Source organism: Urocitellus parryii, chromosome 9 (genome assembly GCF_045843805.1).
Source record: "Urocitellus parryii isolate mUroPar1 chromosome 9, mUroPar1.hap1, whole genome shotgun sequence".
NCBI classification, from domain to species: domain Eukaryota; kingdom Metazoa; phylum Chordata; class Mammalia; order Rodentia; family Sciuridae; genus Urocitellus; species Urocitellus parryii.
Genome location: NC_135539.1, coordinates 84,982,828 through 85,005,646, shown reverse-complemented (window position 1 = coordinate 85,005,646; position 22,819 = coordinate 84,982,828). Strand labels below are relative to the sequence as shown.

General features: G+C 48.8%; 2 protein-coding genes across 4 annotated transcripts in view; one reads left to right on the top strand and one right to left on the bottom strand.

Annotated features, from left to right (window-relative positions):
- The window catches only part of Sipa1l2 (signal induced proliferation associated 1 like 2), a 134,873-nt gene extending 115,292 nt beyond the window's left edge, over positions 1 to 19,581 (bottom strand). For all 3 annotated transcript variants that reach the window (XM_026412508.2, XM_026412543.2, XM_026412535.2), the window contains exon 1: positions 19,410 to 19,581. The gene's annotated coding sequence lies outside the window, so the exon portion shown is untranslated. The remainder of the gene's footprint in view (positions 1 to 19,409) is intronic.
- LOC113199357 (uncharacterized) lies at positions 15,314 to 20,820 on the top strand. Its single transcript, XM_026412282.2, has 3 exons — positions 15,314 to 15,350; positions 19,218 to 20,147; positions 20,228 to 20,820. The coding sequence occupies exons 1-3, from the start codon at positions 15,314 to 15,316 to the stop codon at positions 20,506 to 20,508; spliced, it is 1,248 nt and encodes a 415-aa protein (XP_026268067.2). The 3' UTR covers positions 20,509 to 20,820.
- The last annotated feature ends 1,999 nt before the right edge of the window (positions 20,821 to 22,819 follow it).

Here is a 22,819-nt window from a genome sequence, read left to right as displayed (position 1 = left end):
GCAACGAGAAGGTCGCCCAAGTGAAGATTTGGAGGTCACCACCTCAGAGAGCAAAAGAAGCCCCTTAGGAAGACATGTTCATCCAGAGGGAAAGACAACCATGGAACCCAGCAGAGCCAGAAATGAGCAGGTGCAGGATGAGACCCAGCGAGAGAAGTGCCACCAAAGCCAAGACTGGGGTGTTAAAACAGAGGCTACATGAGGGTCAGAGGAGCAGAAGGCCAGGAGGGCGGGTGTACAGGCAAGCCACAGCCCTACAGAGTTGGGAAGGGTCACAGAGGGGTCTGTGCCCAGGAAGTGAGCTGGCAGCACAGGGGCTGGAGGGGTGCTGGTAGCACAGTGGCAAGGTTAAGGGCCAGCCCTCCCTTGGCAGATGCCAACCACCCCAGGGGACAGCAGATCCACAGGGGGTCCTTAGGCCCCGGCAGCAGCTGCATGGCTGCACCACATCTTCATCAAGAGTTTCTTCTTTTGGGCCCCAGTTGCAACCCCCAGAAGAGTCCAGGTGAACCTTTTCTGACCACCTGTTAAGTAAAGGTATTCAACAGAAAGAGGCATTCAACATACAGACGGGAAGTGAGCAGGCAGCGAGACAGGAGCCCACTAATCAGAGTCCTCAGCCTGCCCTCTGGCCACCTGTCAGCTACAGCAGCTCCCTCCCAGCCCCGATCAAGCAGAAGACCCAATTCCAGTGCAGGGATCAAGTGCAGTCAGAGGAAAGGCACATGGCATCTGCAGACCTTGCTCCTCACCCTCCATAGGCTGCACAGCAAGAGGGAACGTCCCAGCCATGCCTCTCCAACCTGCACTCTGGCTCGCATCACCGAGAGGAACAGCACTCCTTGAACACAATTCTTCTGACTTTAAAACGTTCACCAAAATTTGCTCAGCTTTTCTAGGTGGTCACAGTTGTGCCCTCCTGGCCACCTGCTCCCAGGTCCAGCCTGAGCCTGCGGTGGGTTCTTGGGAACACACCAGGTGCTCAGTGGCACACAAAAGGAGCACCTTGGCACAGCTGCTCTGCCGAGCACCAGAAAAGAACCTCCCGGCTGCCTTTCCCAGCACACATTCTAGCTCCAGGCAGCAGTGTGGAAACTGGGGTCTGCCGGCCCAAGAGGGTGCCCAGCTCAATAATTCCTGGGTCATCACTGTACCTAAACCATGGTAGGTGTCCAAAGACCTGACAAAACATGGTATTCCAAACCCTGCGCCCATTTCACTGAGATTACACTGACTCCAGGGATGTAGCTGTTTAAATTATAAAGATAAGAAGAGACTTCTGAGTCTCCAACAGCACAGTGCTACTTCTCACACATGTCACCAGCATCTGCCCGTGTGTGCCCACAGACAGGTGCCCCTACTGCTTGCTGCCTGAGACAGTGCTGGGCCAGATACAGTTATCCCAGCCGCCCGACAGCACTGAGCCACACAGTACCCCAGGTTCACACCACTTCGAACACATCAATACTGTGTGTATGCACAGGTGTCCTTGGCAACGACAAGAGAATGGACTTCAACATCCACTAATGCTTTCTGTCCTAAACCATTGCACTCTGATGCTAAGAATTGACTTCAGAGTATTCAAACACGGTTCTTAAATCACGCTTCCATATGTCACACAGGCTAATTCACAGAGAGACAATTAGCCTTTGACACTGCATTTAATTTAATAAGCCATTTCGGAATTTTAATAGAAGCATTAACAGGCGTGAAAGAGTAATGAACTACTTTTGAGACCTTATAACTTACAAATTAGCTAATTTTTATTTTTAATGTAAATGTCAAAAAGCATAGTATCAAAGGGCTGGCAATTATTCTGCTAAAAAGACATGAAAATGATCTGAGTCAAGGTATGTCTGCTTCCAATGATAAGCAGAGAGATTCTATGGTATTTTTAAAGCAAATGCCAAGAATCTCTTGCCGCTTGGTGGCAACACGGAACTACTTCCCCTTGCCCGTGATCTTCACAGGCCCCATCAGAGGAATGGAACTGGGAGGGTTAAATGACGTTGCTGTGGTAATTCCTTCAGTGCCTCCCCAAAAAACTATGACATTACTCCTTAGTACTAAAAAATACCCTGGAATTAATCTCAATGCTTTTAAATTATACATTTTGGGCTGGGGTTGTGACTCAATGATAGAGAGCTCACCTAGCACGTGCTAGGAGCTGGGTTCAATCCTCAGCACCACATAAAAAATAGAAAAAATAAAATAAGAGTATTGTGCCCAACTATAACTTATAAAAATATTTTTTAAAAATTATACATGTGTATATGTTCTTTCTCATGTAGCAAGTTTAAAGAAAGAAGTCAGAAGGTGGAAAAGCACGATCGTTAAGGTCCAACATTCAAGACCAGCAAATGACTTTCAAAGGAGATCTACCTATGTGAGACTCAACAGACTACAGATGCTCTCGTGGTGAAGAACAGGTACCGAGAACATTCAGGAGCAGAAGGCTAGTCAATATTTACTAATTACGTTCCTTAAAAACTTCTGTTATATACACTCAAAAGAATAGCACAAGGGATACTGCATAATACAAGAAAATCAACCCAAATTATATTGAACCAGGAAACTATAATGAGATAGATTAATCATTTTTAAAGAAATATAAAAGTCATTCAAATAATTTAATAGCATGCTTCTTCTTTTGCAAAATTAGTATGTTCATTTTAGAAAAACTGGAAAACAAGTGCAAAAGGACAAAAATAATTATACACATGTAACACAACATAAAATGTAAGTAATACCACAAATTTTTAATGTATCTTTGTCTGAACAATACATATGCATTGTTAATTTTCCTGGGAAACTGTGATATATACTACTCTGTAAGAAAATTTTTTCACTTACTATTCTACAAACATTTTTCCACGTTATTAAATAGCCTTATAAGATATGTAATGGGTTTAAATTACTTGATTACATACAACATCAGAAGTCCATTTTACTGCCAATATTTTCACATTAGAACCTACACTTCGCTGAGTATCCTTATGTGGTTTCACTGGGGTAAACAAACCCACACACAACTAGAGCTCTACCTAGAAGATGCAGAAGCCATACCTGAAGCAGGGAGCACTGGGAAGCAGTATTGACCCTTCTCCTCTGATCTCTCGGCCTGTCCTGGAAGGGCCTTCAGGCACAGGTGCAGGGACCTGGCAATCGCACACGTCTTGCTGGGAACACAGAATATTTAGACAGAGCTTCTTGCAAGGGGGCCAATGTCCAGTGGGGGCTTGCTGCAGAGGACAGGCCACTTGCATGTGGCAATGACTCCAAAACAACAGAAGACAAATTAACAGGCTGGAACACAGGGCCTGTGCCCCGTTTCAACACACTCCCTCCCTCCACCCTCCTGGCATGGGTTTAGCCAAGCATGTGGTCCTCTCCCTCAAAGACAGCTTACTTAGCATTTTGGTGTCAGCAGGTAACTCAGGTTAATAAAGGCCTTCCTCTGTGTGCTCATCCTGCATATTCCACAAACTTGAGGCGCTCCATGTGCACCCGGAACAGACCAGCATGCCCAGAAAAGGAAAGGCGTGGGTCAGACATCCATGCCAATGAAGAGCAGACAGCAGTCACCCAGGCAGGCTCACATGGGAAGAGGGGTCACTAGGCAGAGGGGCTCCAAAATACCATGACTACATTCTAAATCACAGCCCCAAAATAAATCCTCCCAGGAACTCCTGGCCCACTGTCTGCAATAGGCCAGTCTTCACAAGGTCAACACATGATCTGACAGCAACCCACACCCTTCCCTTTTAAAAAGGGGCAGCTGGTTTTTAAAAGTAACCTCTTTTAGTAGTTTGTGCCCCAAAATTTTATCCTGATCCTCTGAAAGGTAATTTTCATACACAAACTACCCACAGACCAGACCAGATGTGGCAGAACTTGAGTGATGAGCATGTGACTGAAACCATGAGGATGGCATCATGATGGTGACATTTTATAGCTAGCTGTCAACTATAAGGCAGAAGAGTGCAACACCCAGACTCCACCATGTTCAAAGGACAGAGGAACTTGGCCGACAGAATAGGGTAAGTTAAGGAATGCAACATTGTTTGTTTTCCAGATAAAAGTTTAAATGAAGAATGAACTTGCTGGAACTGTTTCAGAATCTCTTTCAGTTCCCATGGACACTTCTAGGAGAGGGTCTATCACAGGTGCCTGCTGTGATACACATTCCCCCACAAAACTGTGCGTCAACCAAGCCTGACTGGCTACCAAGCAAGAAGCCACTTCCCACACTGAAACCTTCCAATACCAACCTGCTTAATAGCTGCCTGATGAGAGCACTTCACGTGGGGACTGAGCTCCTACCAGAATGAATCTAGTTACAACTGCAGAGCAACTGAGAGTCACAGGAGCCGCTGTCACCAAGTTCATTTCTCTCGAGCAGACTTTCAGGAACAAAGCTATAAGTGTGTCTTATTTCCATCTTGTGATGAAATGTGTCCAATCACTTGTATCTATTTAATAATTAGCCCTCACTATGTTCTCAGAAGGACCCACCTGCACAGGATTGCAATTGGAGAAAGAGAAGCTCCCTAGGTCCTTTCCACAGAGAAGTTCTGCAGCCTGCATTGACCTAGAGGAGCTTTCTGTGCAGGCAGGAGGGCAGCAGGGGCTGGACATAGCAGGCTTCCAGGGCTCAAGCAGCAGCAAGACTCAGGCCAGGGCCACAGAGGACAAGAGCAGGAAGATCCACCTCAGTGATTTCTGTCATTTTATTCAAATGGAAGATGCAAGGAATTCAGAGAGAACTCTATAAACAGCTAAACACCTGTATGTTAGCCAGTGTCTGCCTCCAAGTTCTAAAAACAAGAGAATAAGCAAGCATACAAACAACCCCTGGCCCTGCACACATGCAGGGCAGCAACCGTCACCCCACACCAGCCACAGGAGGCACCACACCCACATCCATCCCCAGCAGTTGGGTCACATCAGGGCCCAGGGAAGGGGCCTGAACACAGGCACAGGATGGGCACAACACCCAGGCAGACAGCTCAGCAGCTTCAACCCTCACTTCTAACTGATGCTGTGATCTCAGCTAAGGCCTCAATCAGATGAGGAGCCTTGACATTATAGGACCTTTAGACGACACTGAAGCAAACCCTGAGGGGAACAGTGGCAAAGCTGCAGAAGCCCACACAAGGAGCAGGAGCATCATGGCAGGCACCCCACAAAGCACTGTGTTCCCCATGGGGTCCAGAGGACCTTCCCCAAGCTAAGAGTATACCATGCAGCCTCTCGAGGTGTCAAATGCAGAACTGTGTCCAGACAATTCCACAAGTCACCAAGAATTTAAACTTGAAGAACAGAGCAAGGATTTAAAAATGTGAAACAGAAATACTACTATAAAGCAAGATTAGAAGGATCAGGCTGTTGGAAACTTCCAATTAAGTTATAATTCAATAATGTTGATTAATGCCAAAAATGTTGATGAGTGAGTTAGCTCATCTCAGCTTAGGAAGCACAAAATATGATCTTTCAGATGCTATGTGCTTTTTAAACTCATGAAATACACCCCATCTCTAAGCTGCAGGCAGCCAGGCAGGCTCTGAATGCAAAAACCTACAGATCCCCACAGGACCAGAGGCATGGCCAGCAGGCCTCTGTTTTGAGTCTAACAGTGACAGCACTGAGCAGGAAGGCGCTGGGCAGAGCACCTCATTTAGAATCACCAGTGCACTGGCAGCTTTCCTGCACCTCCCACTCCCATGGACACAGACTGAGAAACCTGGCCCGGTGCAGGACTCCCGTCCACCCCCATCCAGCTACATACCAATCAACACCACCAACCCTGTGCCCACAATGCCTGTGAAAGCAGAAAAAGATAAAAGCTCCAACAGAGGGAGCAGCGCTACCAGGGCAGAGGTGGGTGTGAGTAGGACCCTTACAGGAGAATCTAGCGCCTGGCTCCAGCGGGCACGTTACGTGGTTTCATCACTCCCTACACCACAGGCCAGTCCCACTCACCCATGAGTTTCACATTCCAGCTGAGACAGTCACAGCCCTCAGAGTCCACACACACGGTCAAGGGCCACAGCTCTTGTTGCCCACAAGTCATGTGAGAAACTCCCAACTGCCTTAGAGAGTCAGAAACACCCCCTCTGCAGCTGCTTACCCACAGCCACTGCCGCCAAATCAAAGGAGGCTCAAGACCATGCCTCTGCTCAGCCATCCTGAGCAGCTGTGCTCCCATCAAGCGGGAGGTTCCCCAGACCCACCCATGCTTAAGTCCCTGGCAAAAATTAGCAAGATCGGCGTCCCCCACCTGCCAGCAGTGCACCCCAGCAGACAGCAGCAACAGAAGGCGGATGGACACCTTACGCAGGCTCTCCAAACACAAGCACTCCTGTGACAGAGCCCGTTCACCTTTCCACCTCAGAAAAATTTAAATGTCATGTTTCAAACAAGAGTTCAAAACAAATTTTTAGTGGGAAGTGACAAATGCAGCCCCATCACTGTGGTGAGCCGTGTCAGCGGACCGTGGTCGCCATTACAAGATGGCGCTGATAAGCGCTGTGGCCTGTGATAAACAACTCCTTATTTTGGGAGAGTTGGCACGTAGCTGTAAAACACCCTATGAGAAAGATCCACGTGGCGGCTTTGCATTGGGGCTTGGTATGCTTTATTAGGCTGGGGGGTGCGGGTTAGAAGAAGAAGCTTCCAGAGACACATAAACAAAGGCCTGAATAAACTGCTGAAAGAAGATTCCTGAGTTGCGTCTTCCTTGTGGGCAAGGGGTCGCGACATATCACCAAGTTTTCTTTTGTGCATCATCATTCCAGAACATGAACACTCCAACCATCAGAATAGAAGTTTCAGGGCAAAGCTGGACACAACTTCTCAGCCTGGAGCACAGGAGCAAAGCCTGCTCTCTCCAGCACCCAGGAAAAAGACCTGACCTTCTAGAAGGGATGCTTTGGTCTGGCAGCTCCACACATCCTTGTGAAGCCACAGAGTAACCTAGGACTCAATGCAGGACCAGCACAGTGGCCCCACCCCATTACCACACCCTGACACCTAGGGATACTGGCCACATGTTGCTGTCCTGGAGCCCAGCACAGGATGTGCTATACGAGGCCCTCAAAGTGGCCACATCAATGGGTTAGAACTGGCTTCAAGGGTCCCTCAAGGTGCTAGCCAGTGAGCTTCCTTTCAGGTAGAAGCAGTGTGGTGTGAGCTCATCACAGGCCAAGTGCTTCCCAGACCCCAGCTCCTGACAGTGCCTGGCCCCAGGCACCCAAGCAGCATGCAAGCCAGAGGGTTCTGCTCCCCAGGCCCCTGTGAGACCTGTAAGCAAACACTGTGACTCCACTCAGCAAGCGACTCTGACCAGGAACAAGGTGCTCGATGATGCCCACCCACGCCCCGGTGACATTGCTCCCAAGTTCTGGCACCTGTCTGCAACCTCAGTCTCCTTAACCAGAACTAAACCACACCACAGTCTAGAGCAGAGGGTAGCACCACTGCCTCCAACAGCAAAAACACACACACACACACACACACACACACACACACAAAACAAAAAATAGCTAAAACCAATTTAGAGAAATATCACACAACCTGCTCCATCCAGAATCACCAGACAGCAACATCTCGCCTAGCCCCACAGCCCAAGGCCCCAGAACCGCACCTGCTCCAAGAGTAAGTAAGTGCACACACCTGAGTGCCCAGTAGACAGGTGCCCCACCCAGCTGACCCTCTTCAGGACACCACAGGGTCGGTCAATGGCTCCCCATTCACAGGTGTAGAAACTGAGGCTCCTGAAGAGGAAGCAAGAGGCCTCCGGATACCCATGGAGCATCCCTGTGATCCTCTCAGAATGCATCTATGCCTTGGCATCAGAGGACGGAAGCCAGGGTCTCCACGTCACAAGGAATTTCATCCTACCACAGAAGCAGGTGCCAGCGAAGCCCCAAATACCAGCACCAGCATCAAATGAGGCATCGCCAGATACCAGGCGGGGCAGAACCGAAAGACACTATGCTACTCCATAGGCCCAGGGCTGGCAGCTGCAAGGCATTCCCTAGCAACTAGAGGTGACATGTCATCCCTAGGAGAAAGAGCAGAAGTGAAGTATACCCAGGGAACCATACCTTCAACTGACCCATTTCCTGGGCCGACCACTGCAGACTACTCAGTGTGCTGGAATGAAGCTCTGGGACAGAGACAGATGGTGGATGGAAGGACCTGGGTTGAAAGCATCAAACCAGAGAGAAGTGCCCACACGCCAGACCTCAGGTTGTCACTCAGGACAGACAGCTTCTTAGCCAGGGGCAGTGGCACACACCTAAAATCCCAGCAACTTGGGAGTTTGAGATAGGAAGATCACCAAGTTCAAGGCTAGCCTGGGCAATTTAGTGAGACCCCATTTCAAAATTTTAATAAATAAGTAAATGGGCTGGGGCATGACTCAGGGGTAAAGTACCCCTGGGTTCAATCCCCACAATCCCAAGTATCACCAAAAAACAAAAAACAAACAAACAAAAAAAGAAAGCCTGCCTCTGTCCTGACACTACATTCAGAAGTGTCCCTGGAGCAGGGAGGATGATCACCCTATCAATCCAGCCCCTCAAGAATCTTTCCACGCTGACAGCACAAGGCACACGCAGAACCACCATCAGCCAGGACAGCTGACGAAAACCAGTTTGCTTAAGGTCACCAGAGGCTCAGCAGCACAGGGCTCAAGGGGCAGCTATGAGGCCCTGAAACCTACAAGTCAACCAGATTCTATCTTGCCAGGCAACACCCCCTCGGTGCAGACTTTAAAATCTGGTTCTTCAGGTCTAGTTGGCTAATCTCCTCATATCATAAAACTGAACTCAGGAAACTTTTGTTTTAATAACTGCTACATTTGAGCTACAAAGGATCCTCAGCTTTGCAGAAACACAGGTATATTTTTTTCACCTTGTCTCTCAAGCAGCCCTCACAATTAAGCAGCTCCTGTGGCAGGGCTCATCTCCAAAAGCAAAGTCTGCCCAGGACAGTGAGCCTGCAGTACATATCAACAATCCCACAGTGGGTACTTCCAACCCCAAGCCCAGTGGGAAGGACCCCATGGGCAAATGACCAGACCAGATGGGATACCACATCCCTGCAGGAAAAGGGAAGCAGAAATGCACCAAGACATATGCAAAATCGTCTGACAACCAACACAGCCTTCGAAAAGGGCAAGCGATCAGTGGAGGGCAAAGCAAACCTGGTGGGTAAAAGGGCACGAACTGCAGGATCCCACTTAGGTTGATCTTCATTCACCGGGTCAACTCTTAGCTATGGCAGAAAAAGAAGCAGTCATTTCCTGGCATGGGGGTAGTAAAGTGACTGGGAAGAAGCAGGAGAGAATTTTATGCAGTGGTATCAACATTTCATATTCTGGCAAAAGTATGGATTACATGGGTGTATGGATTTATCAACATTCCCAAACTGATACTAAGTATTTGTGAATTTCATTCCATAAATTTCACCTCAAATAATGCAAGTATTGAATCCACTGGCCACCTGTGTGCCAAAGTGCTTTGTAATGAGCTGATCTGATGTGGTATGCGCAACTTAAGAGGAGATGCAGCTAAAGGAGGAGAGGGCCCCGGGTGAATGGGAGATGGAGATAGGCAGAGACAAAAGAGTCCAGTGGCAGCCACAGAGGGGCTGGGTGGCGGGTGTGGGTCCCTACACCACAAGATACTTTCAACTCTCTTACAGAGAGATTAGAAATCTCTGTGCAAGATGTCCAGGGAAAGCATGTGTGGTTATGTCCTATTCTGGATTTCAAATGAGGATGCAAATCTCTCCAGCACTTCCTTCCTGGGACACAGAAGTAGACGTGAACCAAGGGACAGCATGGGCAGCTGGAGGACAGCCCACAGAGCCCACCAACAGGCAGGATGCAGTGACACTGCCACTTTCCACGGCTATCTTTTCTAAGTGCCAGTTTAAAACTGATTGATGGCATAACTCTAAAATATATGGCTTCTGGGAATCAACTATATATTGCAAATGCCTTACTATAAAATCTCAAAACATGACCCTGAATTACAAATATTATACTATGTGTAGATTCTCTGGACAAACAAGTGAAACAGATTCAGTTATTTCATACCAAAGTACTGCTTATCTCTCAGGTGCATCCAGAGTAACTTTTCTTGTATGTTTATGACACAATCTATAACATTTTACAAATTGTAAGAAAAAAATCAGACTGCCCATCTTCCATGAAAGAGCAGACCGTCAGCTCTTGGGAGACACTACCCCTTGCTTCTCCTGACTGCTGCTTTTGTCAATAAAGTCCTTTTCTGGAGCCATGAAACTAACCAGACAAAAGAAGAGTCCGGTTTTAAGCAGGCAAGATCGAGTGAGAGTCCCAGGATTAAATGGGCAACCCTGCATGCACTTGCTGGTCCCCACAGAACCAGGAGAGGACAGGAAGACCCCAGAAAGCACTCAAGACCTAACTATTTCCAGAGCTCAACCCAAGTCCCACTGCGACCCTCAAATGACCCCTGACCACACCCACCCACCATTCGTAGCTCCCAGAATGTCCAACAGAAGAAGTGTGGTGCCATCTGTCCTCAATTCTCATTTATACAGGAACCTGTTCCTGATACACAAGACACTCACAGCTGAGTGGGCACTAGCTACTCACCTATTAAGGAGCCCTTCCACGGGCGACAGCCCTCACACTTACACATTCTCTTCTCCAAGTGCTCAACATGGGGAGATTCATTACAGGAGAACCCACAGGTCCCTTTGAGACCTGAAGTCCTTAGGTGTTAGTTGATTTGCTGACTGTGTCCCACTCTGCCCAGGACTGGAGACAGCGATGGAGCAATGTCTCTGCCCTCAGGGCAGTACACCCTAGGATGCCATGACAATCTACACACAGTATAATATTTTCAATTCAGGGTCATGTTTTGAGATTTTATAGTGAGGCATTTGCAACACATAGTTGATTCCTAGAAGCCATGACAGAATGCCAGAGGGTAAAATGACCTGGAGACTGTGGGGACCCCATCCTCATTTTAAAAGTGGACTACCCTTGCTGCCCAGGAAACTCAGCAAGTTAGACAAGGCCACCAAGCAGCCCTCACCCACCTCCATCCTCTGCAACAGCATGAAATTCTAGTTCACTTCTCTATGATGCTCCACGTAGCTTGGGGGGAAGAGGCCTGCTTGTATGTTTAATTATCATCCTTCTCCTTCATTTTACCTTCTCCAGAAAAGCAGGTTAAGGTTCAGTTTTAACAAACTAATCGTGGCAGGAATAGCAAGGGAAACCGGAGATATCCCTGCTCCAAGAAAGCAGGAAGCCCAGAAAAGTCTCTTCCACGGTGAGACTGAGGACCGGCCTGGCACCTCCCAGCACTCACACACAGCCCAGCTGGTCCACATCCCCTGGCTCCACAGCTCACTTCCCCGAGAACCCAGGCTGTGGTGCCAAGCAGAGGGATGAATTTAGAAAGCCTGACAGAACCACACACACTGCGACAGCGCCAACAGACATCCCGGATTTAACTGCCCTAAAATCAGCCGTGGGAGCGCAGCAGTGATTGCGTCAGAGCCATGCCGCCTGGCGAAACACCAGTTTTAAACAAACTGTCCTGTTCCCTACCAGGGGAACAATGTTTTGGCACAGTGCCAACTAAGCATTTCAGTGAGTGTTCAAATCCAGCTTCACTATTAATGTTTTATAATTCAATGACAAGGTGAACAAAGTCTATATGGGCTGCATCTGCAAGGGTGTTATTTTCTTTGTTGAAAGCATTTATTCTTTGGGTGAGTAAAGTACTGTAGATGAGTCCTTTTAAATATTTAAATGCCTGAAATTTATTTAGGGATTCACATTCAACTGGCTTAAACAAAGATTATGCAAATCTAGCCAAGTATAAATGCAAAATAAAAACTGTTTTCCTCTTATACTTCCTTTAATCTTGGCAAAGACTGGGAGGCTAAAGAAATGTTCTTTGCATGACCACAGAAGAGCCCACCAGCTTCCCAATAAAGGCACTGCCTGGCTCGGTCCACCAAACACAGCATTCCCAGCTGATAACAGCGCACTGGCTTACAGACCAGGCATTCTGTACACAGAACCTGCAGCTCACAGGCAGCCCCGCCATCCCCAGGGATAGTGAGTGGGCCCCTACACTGCACATGCGCACTCCTGCTCTACTCCTTGCCCTCCCGTTTCCCCTCCCACAGAAATTAACTGAGGGCCCCCTTCTTGCAGGCAGCTGCAGGGCACAGTGGGGAGCTCTGGATGTGCTATCAAGAGGCCTGGGTTTGAAAGAACTAATAAGGTTCAGAGAACCACTTTCCCCTTTAAAGTGCAGCCTCTGCACCTGTAAAGGGGAAGCCCTGCCAGACAGAAGGGAGAGCAGGCGCCACCTAGCCTGTGGTCCTCAGGCTGCAGAGCCAGAACACCAGTCTCCTCACACTTGGCCTTCAGAACTGTTGAATGGGTGGACAGACCCAATATTCCACTTAGAATGACCTTCGAATAACAAAACTGCCTGATGAAGTAGATGCTCCTCTCATTCATGAGGGCACAACTGCAGCACTCTACAGCTCTGGTCACGGCAACGAGGTAGCAGGGTGTCCCCACTTTCATGCAATGCAGCGATAAGTGTTGTAAGCATAAATAAAGACACTTCTACCGGCAAGATCCAAACCAGTTAGTGGGTAACTATCATACTCAGGGCATCAATAACAATCAAATGTACTTTGCAACCCTCAATTAAAAGCACTAGATCAACAAAAGGTATACTCTCTGCATGTTATGAATAAAGTTTTCAAAAATTACTCCTGTATTAATTACCACTGCTAATGCGTTGGGACATGAAAGACTACAAATAGTGCTGGCAACCGCAAGTCATTTCTCTCCAATCATCTTTATTAATAAGCCCAACCCGGAAAGTGAACTGCTGTCTCATCTGATTCCAACAGGATTGGGGGTCATCAGCAGGGGCCAGATGACACCTGGGAAGGGGCAGAGGCAGACCACACCGAGAACCATAGCCTACTGATCCAGGCTTGAAAGGGCCCCTACACTCAATGGCACTGCTATACCCTCCTCAGAGACTCCTGCACCAGTTCCAGCTAAGTTCAACCACAGCCCATTTCAAATGACCTGGAAAAGATACAGGAAGAGATACAAATGGTTGTTTACAGAGCTCACTTCCAATAAAACAGAATCAGAACTTGAAGCAGCACTGCTAAGTTTAACAAAAGCAAGACACAGAAAGTTCCTCCACATTCAAACCCACAACTCCCAATCATTCTTAAACAGATGTGCACTGCTAGGAGCCAGTCCTATGGCAAAGCTCAGGGAGCACAGGTACAACATCTCTGGGTGCTTGTATTCCACAGAGGAAAGACACAGTGTAATGGCAGGCAACTGAAATTAATTCAGGTGTATTAAAATAGGTTGGAGATCACTACCAAGGACTTATCTATGTGACTGCAAAGGATGGTGGATAGGTGGGGAGTGGCGGGGTACAAGCAGGGCTGGCCCCTCTCCACCTAGTCCCAGCCCTCCTGCTCCTGGAAGGGCCCTGCCAATCACATATGGACAAAATAACACCATACAGTTGTGCCCTGAACATTGTTCATACTCTATGGAGTGGCCAAACAATTAGTCTAGTTCTATCCTTATACCAGAGCTGGCTGTGACAGTATGCTTCTAAAGGGATGAGTCCAATTAGAAACTCTCCAAGAGAACAGTACCCACCATGACATCATTCTCCTCCAAATCAAAGCCCAAACCATGTAAACCACAACAGTTCTGGGGAAATACAGGCCAATGTCAGAAAGGCCCTTAGGAAAAATAATGAATGTGAATCACAGGGCCATGAGGAGTGGAGCTTCCCCGTGAGAGGCTGCAGGCACCTAGAAACTCTTCAAACACAGGAAGGAGCTCCACAGGCACAGTGGTGGAGCAGCGGCTCCAAGTGAGGGCCACAGATTTCAAGAGATGACAAATGAACACTGAGGTACATAGAAGGCACCTCCGCTGCTACTCATTCTTCATGATATATACACTGTCTTGCGCAAGATGTCTCGGCATGGCAAAAGGTACATATATGCACACATGTATATCACACATGTGCACATTCAAGGTTGTACATGTATATGCCCACGTGTATAGACATCTGGGAGTTGGCTGTGCAGATAGGATGCACAGAGGAAGAAACTTAGGAACCTACTTCCAAGCAACCATTGTTCCTTGGATTGAGGCATTAAACAGCTGAAACAGTAGCATTTCCTCTGCAGGAAGGATCAAACTGTAATTCCTAACATCACTATTAGAACCTTCAGTACAAACAGGAACCACATCCCAGAGCTATTCCTGGGCCACCGGAATCCCACTGTTGCTTGCACAAGGAACCATCAAGACACCTGGGGACACAGTGAGAATAGTGCTGTGCTGGGGACACGGATTACCAGAGCCAACAGTCAAAAGTTTCTCAGCCCACACAGCAGTTTGGCCTGCCCAACATTCCCATTTCTCAAAGAAACAATTTTTAACTGCTCAGATGGTTTATTCAGATTTTTTGACTTAAGAGTAACTGAAGACACATACAGCAGCCTTTGGACTGCTGGTCTCCTGCCACGTTCTCAGGAAAGGCAGCAACAGCAAGGGTGAAAGTAGAGCACCCACGTGGCAGAGCTTCAGGTGCCCTACGGCTGAAGCAGATTTACCTGGGAAATGGGAAGAAGTGTATAAACTAATGCACCAAGAAAATAGGACAAGACTGTGGCTCCCATCCCCCCTGTCGGGAAGCAACTCAAAATACTACTGTAACCACACTGAGAAGCAAACTTTCCCATTAAGTCCCAAGGATTCTATTCTGTAAATGTTGCAACAAAATTAATTCAGGTGTATTAAAATAGGTTGGAGATCACTACCAAGGACTTATCTATGTGACTGTTTTAATTTATGTTATGTTATAATTTTCGTTATTAATCATATGCATTTTTACTACATTTAAGATTTATACATGTTACATGACTAGGATGATATGACAAATAGGCTGAGAAAGTTCAATACTTCTTCATTTTTCCTATGTCCTTTCTGGTACCCAAGGTCTTCAGAAGTCATGGGGCCCCCTAGTTTCTAGTCACTCAGTCATGAAACATGTATTATTTCCTAATCACCAACTATATGCAAAACAGGGCTTGACTTACCAAGGACACACTAAGAATGACTCGCTTCTTCCTCATAGCAACCTGGTAGGCAGAACCAGCAAAGCAGCTGAGAACACGCTTTCACAACCCTGTGCGGGAAGGCGGAAGGTGGCCATCACGAGCAATGGAGCAGCACTTCCCCCAGCCCTGGCGTGACCCTGGTAAGCCTGGAAGGAGCCCTGTGGCTAATGGGACACAGCTGCTAGTGCTCAGCCAGCTCACCAGGCTCATCAGGACACAGCCCAAGGGACAATACTGAGCTAAGGCATACCCCATGTTTCTTTGGGAGGACAGGCAAAGGTGTTAAGTGACAGGATCAAATTCCCAAAGCACCCTGGGAGGAACCAGCCAAAATAAAGCCCAATAAAGTCTGGCACACCATGGCAGGAGTAGGGAACAAAGAGCATAGGGCTGGTGGCCAGAAAGCCACCAAGTCAGAGAAGCCCAGAGGCGAATGCGAACTCAGAGCACAGCAGCACAGCAGCAGGTGGCCAAAAAGGATGTTCCTGTTCTACTCTGAAAGGTCAGGGGCAGGCAGGGCACTGGATCCTAGGCCCAGCTCCTATAGGGACTGTTCCATAACTAAACTACCTCTATAAAAGGATGTGTTCTAAAGGCCACCAAGACAGTAAAATGTGGATACACAGGTAGAATTAGGTCAATCCCATTAAGTCAAAAACCTTTCTAGTTCTAAAGGCCATCTAAAAGGTAGCACTCCCACCCCTTACTGGCCATGCCTGGGTACTGCCAGAAGACCACCTCAGAAATCGCACAAGAATTCGGGCATTGAGGAAGGCTGGGCCGGGCTGTCCATGACTTCCACATCCTGGTCCTCTGGGGACATTCTCAGTGCTCCATGCAACAGGAGAACGGATGGGCACATGGGCGTGCAGGTAGCTGGGTACAGATGTTCTCTCCAGATGGGAAGAGCCCCCTGCAGTCTGACAGCATATACAACCTTTGGTTGTATCAATACATCTTGATGAAATGCTTAGATGATGAGAGTAACTGCTATTATTAATTTCAATATACTTCTATTGCAATATTAAATGCAGACAAATATGCCCATCCCTAAAATTTGTGTTTTTTTTTTTAATTTTACAGGAGGATGGAAATAGAAAGTGTAAAATAAGGAAAAGATAACCTTTAAGGTCCTTTCTGACCCAGAGATGCTAAGACAATGACACTCACTGCATACCCTCTTCCTTCCCAACACTCGGGTCACCATGCAAGGTCGAACAGGGATAAATACAGAAAGAAGCCAATCACACTAAACACGACATCTTATAGGAAAGAGGGCCCATACAGCTGGTCAGACCTGGCCCCATTCCAGGATTTCTGCTCTTCAGAACAAAGCTTATGAATCAAGTTCAAAAAGGATCAAAATAAATTATCCCTGAAGTTGTGAGGCATTTAAATTCTTACCAGACAGATACCTCTCCTTAAAAGGAGTCACAGGTAAATGCAACTGGAATAGAAAAGTTCTGAATCACTGACTTCAAGGTAAACCAAGCAGCTAATACCCAAAACAGGTTTCAAACACAAACGTGCAAGACCAAGAAAGACACAATCAGGAAAACATAAACTATCCCAGCCTGACATTTGCATTACTGATAATTTTAAACAATAAAGCAACCTAAACTTCTGGTACTGAAGGAGACTGTGGAAATAACTAATCCCAACTCATCTGTGACGAGCAGTAGAGGAAGCTTGCTCCCCCGGCACCCCTCCACCACCCTGCCTGGTGCCTTCTGCCCACCCTGAAAGGGAGGCAGCTGTGTTGACAGAAGCAGCAGAGCCACAGTTCTGGGTTCTTTAGAGCTCTGCTTCCTACTTTACTCAGGCTTAAAACAGAGAAGAAGAGCTAAGCTTTTCAGTTAACAGTAACAGCCTAACTTTTCTTCCAACCTAGTACGTCTTTGGAAGCTTATAACCCTAAAGCACCATTGCAAGAAGATCAGCTCTTCAAACATTAAATGACTCCTCAGTTCCAAAAGGTAACCAGGGCATTGACCCCTTGGGACTGGGGAGCAGGGGCTGCACACAGGTGAACTTGCAGTTCTTCTCCATGATGCAGTCAAGGATTTTGATGTCCAAAGTTTTAATTACCAAACCATCACTCCTTCAAGATACCTGCTACTATTTCCTCACTTTCAGAAATGGACAGATTTTCAAAATTAATAACCCACTTCTCCCCTTGCCTCAGATAAATAGATTCCAAGGTGGACAGCTGTTGACTGAGCTCAGGTATCAGGGAACCCCAGCCTCAAGGGAAAAAAATAAGAAACCTTCAAATCCCATGTTATACAGCTTTAACTACCATACTGTCACAGATGCCAAGTCATGACAATCTGATCATTTCACTATTAGCTAAAAGTTACAAACAATAAAATTTAAGCTCTTTAAGAAAGCCTAACACTTAAAAACATAGAAAGCATTTTACGAAAAAAGCCATCTGGGGGAAATCCCAGGCCCTGCTCCAAAGCCAGAAGCTCCACCCCACATGTGTATCCCTCTCTTTATTTTCTGGACCAAATGCTTGCACTGCATCTTGCCCAAACTCCCCTCACCCCATCTATAGGCAGCAGGTGGGTACTGATAAAAAGCTATTCCTCATTTCACTTCACTCCCTACTTCCCAGATGTTTGCTCAGTAGCTTTTATTTTTTCCTTCAGCTACTTATGAATACACTCTAATTTAGAACAAACAAATTCAATGTGTCATAGTTTACGCTGAGCAAGGCACACAATAAATGACAGCTATAAAGATAACTTCAAGATATTTCTCCTGCTTATAAATAAGTCTGCCTACCAAGGCAGGATTTAAACAGGCTGCTGCATTCTTGCTTTAGAATCAAGTATTTAACAGCATAACTGAGAGACGGCTGCCGCCAAACCGGTCAACTACAGGCAATTGTACCTGTCACAAAAGGTTTGTGCTCAGAAATGAAGATGCAACATCATCTGGGGAGAGGAAATGAAGCCGCCCGACACAATCCCTGGTATGAATCATGCAGACACACTCCAACTGCACCTCTTCCCAAATGCATCAGCTGGTCTCCAGGAACAATCCCTGCAGTGTATGCTCACAGCTCAAGAAAGACTGCCCTTTCCCGCGAATTATCAGAGAGACATATCAAACAGCAAGATCATATAAGAGGAAACATTATCTAAACAGAATTACAAAGCCCACCCAATAACTCTGAATTCCCCCATAAATAAATCAAAACGCGAAAAACATTCCTAAATATGTAATCACGGTAATCAAGTTCTCCTTTGAAATTCACCTTTGGGAATGCCAGAAATGAAAGGAAAGTTTTCCAAGCCTGCAAAATATTGGTTTGTGTACCTCTTATAGGGAAGAGAATATTAAAATAAAGAAAAGTCAACAACCCTGGAGATTTTCTTCCTTTCATTACTATTTGTAAGACTATAAAAATCACAATCTAGATTGCAGAGAGGCAACTCAAATGCGCAGTTTACCAAAGGCTTGTCATAAGAAAGCCATCTAGTGTTAAAGTTTAGAAATGAAAACTGCAGACAAAAGAGGCAAAGAAAAGAAAAATTTGTGAGACTATTTTGAACTTACTGAGCAAACCCATGAAAATCGCCAAGGTTTTTGTTTGTTCGTTTTCCTTTCTAAGCCAGCCCTGTCCACTCCAAGGCGAACTCTCAAACTCAAAGCAAAGCCCCCAGGTCTACAGTGCCGTTTTGTCCTGGGAGCACAGTTCCCCGCCCGGCGCGCCCGCCGTTTCCCACACTCGGGCTGGAGTCACCCCCCGAGCTGAATTATCTCGGCGAAGCAGGTTAATGATGACAAATACCTCCCGGGGGGCAACGCCAACTTGTTCCCGGCTCTCGCTCCGGAGGATAAGCCGCAATTGATTCCTGGGTTGCCGCGCGGCTGAGATTGATCTGAGGGCGCGCGCGGGGACATCCCGCACGCAGTGAGGCGCGGGCCGGCCGGCGAGGGAGGGCGCGGGCCCGCGCTCACAAAGGGCCCGCGGGCCCCGGGACCCACCCCGCAAGGTGGCCGGCCCGCACGCCCAGCCTCGCCGCCGCAACCGCCCCGGCCCGCGCTCGGCGATGGGCACGACCCTTCGCCGGTCGCCCGGCGCTCTGGAGACCCGCGGCCCCCGGCTCCCTGCGCAGCGCCGGCTCGCGCGCGCCCGCCGCCCAGCCGGCGGCTCCCCCGGGACGGTCCCCGCGCCCGCCACGCACCTCAGAGCCGCCGTCCCCGGACCCGCTACGGCCCGCGCGCACAGGACGCGCCGCCACCTCGCCGCCCGCCGCCGACCCGCGCGGCCCATCGGCCCGGACTCCGCGCTGCGCTCAGGCGGAGGCGGCGCACCGCGGAGGCAGGAGCTCTGGCTGCGCGGGCGGCGGCGCTGCGTCCTCCTGCCCGGCTCCGGCTCCTGTCCGTCTCCTCGCCGGCTCCCGCCGCCGCCCGCCGCCCGGCGCCGCCCCCGCACCGCCCGCCGCCTCCCATTGGCCGGCGTCCGGGAATGCCGCCTCCTATTGGTCGCCGCTGGGGCCTCGCCCCGCCTCCGCGGGTGCGCGCGCCGCCCTTCCGTCCGCGGCTCGCGCAGCGGTGCGCGGTTCCCAGGCGGGCGGCGGGAGGGGCCGCCCGAGGCCGCGGTCCGCTCCACCCTCGCAGAGACCGGGCGGGCCGGGACCCGGCCGCGCTCACCCTCTTGCCCGAGTTGCGACGAACGCCCGCCGGCTTTCGGATGGTGCGCCCGGGGCCTGAGCGTCGCCGGCCGGAGCGAAAGCAGGCGGGGGCCCTGCGCGGCACCCGCCCCGGACGGCTGGGGGTCGCGGCGACCCGCGGTGCAGAAACCAGCGCCGGCCCCCTTGCCGAGGCGGCGCCGCCACCCGAGGCTGGGAGGAGCGAGGCGGAAGCACTGCGTTGCAGGCGCCAGCGGCGAGTCGCGGCGCCGGGACCTGTCGGCTGGGAAGGCGCGGCCCCGGGAGAGCGGGAGAGGCGCGGGTCTTCGCCTAGCTGCGGGGAAATAACTTTCCGTTTTCTACTTTCCCAGGAGACGCGCATCACCTGCGAGGAGGCCTCGCCGGAACCATGAGTGTGCATCACTGGATCCCGACCTGGGCGCTGGAAGTTCGGCGGCCTCGGGGGAGTCTTCCGAGCGTGGCTGGAGGTGACGCCGCCCGCAGGGTGCCGTGGGAGTCATTGCCCGCAGGAAGCCGAGGCGGCAGGTGCGGGTCGCCGCTGACCTGCGCCCAACCACCGAGGCCTGTCCTAGCGGGCTTCGCCGCGACCGAGCCAGGGGCTGTGCCCAGCCTGGGTCGGGCGTCCAGTTGAGGAGACAGAATTCTTCCCGAGAGGTGTTCTCTTTGCTCGCCGCTCAGGCACGTCCAGGACACAGCCCTGGTAAAGTTAAACAGGGCCTCCCGCGCCGTATTTCTCTGTGAACACACCGTACAGTCCTTTGTATCTTATTTTTAAATGGGCATGATGTATGGCAACGGGTGTAATAAAACACGTCGGGCAGCGATCCTGTGTCAAGATAAAATTCCTGAGTTCTCCGAATTTGGGGGCTTCCTGTCACCTCATAATCAGCATTTCAAAGACCGTCGTGTATTCATTCCACTAACATTTAAGGATACGCTAAAAGACCTGCTGCTCGCGTCCTCGCTGGAAGGTCTTCTTCCCAGCAGGCCGTCGCTGGCTTTCCAGGAAGGGAACGCAGCCTTGACCCTAGGGCGGAGACTGCAGGAGCTCAGCACCTGTACAGATACCTGCACAGCGCTTTGCTGCCTCGGGTCTTCCTGAAAGAGTGCCTTTTCTAGGAAAGCTGTAGGTTTTGCCTAAATTTTAAAGAAAAATATCAGAATCGAAGTATGAAATTGGGGTTACCTAAAAGCTCACGTGAGCGTATCTTCAGTCTTTCACCTTCCCTAAAACCGAAAGCGGCTCCCTTCGCTGCTTAACCCCCACTTGCCGCCCCTCAAAGGCCTCCTTCCTCTTGGAAATTTCACCATGATCCAGGGCAGCCTAAAGAAACACTATAGGGATGACTTATCTAGAATTATGCCTCGGTACGTGGACTCCTTCTGAAGTAAATCCAGCGGCAGTCTTACCTCTTTTCCTCTAGGAAAAACAAAAGGGGTAGAGTTCAAAGGCAAACCAGCTATCTACCCTGTCTTAAGGACTTCCGCTTGTGTGCTGACCTTGCATGCTGCTTGTACTTATTCACCTTTGAATTGAGCAAAACGAGTTTTATTTCCATAATAAACCACTGCAAAATTCAAGCTACAATAACGTGCACACACTATAATAAACCTGAATGGCTAATAAGGGTTTATATTCCTCCTTCTCTGTTCTACTACAAATCATTTTTAAAGTGTTTATTTAATATGAAATGGATATTCATAATTTGCAATAACTAGGTACTGATTATTTAGACTGTTCAGGGCATTGTTTTAGATGCATGGGACCCTAGGGCTACTGACCACCCTGAAAGAATTTCAGAACAAGCAGAGCTTAAGCAGGTGTTCAGGACCGCCTGTGGGTGGCGCCCATGGAAAGCAGAGAGCCTGTCCTGCAGATAAATCAAGGGTCCAGTGGGCCAAGGCCTCCTGACCAAGGCTATCAGAGGGCCAGGCAAGAAGGAGGGAAAGAGGCAATCTGCTGGCCAGGGAAGCATGGGCAATACACCTAGGAACTAATTGCATAGGCCTGTCTGGGAAACAGCAGTGCCCTCTAGCCAAGCACAACTTACCACTTATGTAACCACAGTTGCCTGGCACTTCATCTGCCAAGTACAGTTTGCTTCTCAGAAAGTATGTCCTCCCATGCAGTAGAGCATGTCAGGAGCATGTGAACCTCTCATAAAGCACAGATGTGTTTAGATATGGTCTAGTAAGTAAAATAAAGTAGCAGTCCTGCTGAAATTTAAAAATGCTTTAGTGCAGCTCAGAAAGCCCTGGTGTTGTAATATACCAGTAGTCCTGATAGCAGGAAAGCATCTGTTTCAGAAGAAGGGAAATCAAAAGAGTAATGTAAGAGTTATTGAATACTGTCTCATGGTATAAGTCCACTCTATCTCTAGGAGCCCAACAAGCCCCCTAATAAAAATTCAGCTCTACAAATACATTGGAGGCCCACTCTGTGCTCCTTTGTGCTCTGGGGGCCACAGAAGCGTCCTATGTTTAAATAGTAAGGCCATTCCCAGGGAAGAACAGGAGTGCTCAGCTGGGATTTTTGCACGGGAAACAATTCTAAGAGCAGTGCAAAGGCAATGCATTTAAAATGTGCATGCATGGAATTTAATATTGCATAGAAGATGCCATAGAGATCTGGAAAGGTGACACTGGATGGAGTAAGCAGGCTCAGGGACAAATATCCTCCCGCAGGGAAATGTTTCTACATTCTTCATTGTATGCTTCACAAGCAAGAAGTCCTGTATACTGGTCTTTGCTGTAATGTGCCCAATCCCATGTATCTCCAAGACCCTTCCAGGACAGGTGCTTTACTTTCTAATGATTCAAACTCTTGGCCATTGCAATTCACGTTTTCCTACTCCTAGTGTCTCATCTTCACCAATCCAAGCTTACTGCTGAACAGCTTGTATATATCTTATTGCCCTCAAATGTGTCTTCTGCCCTCTTGC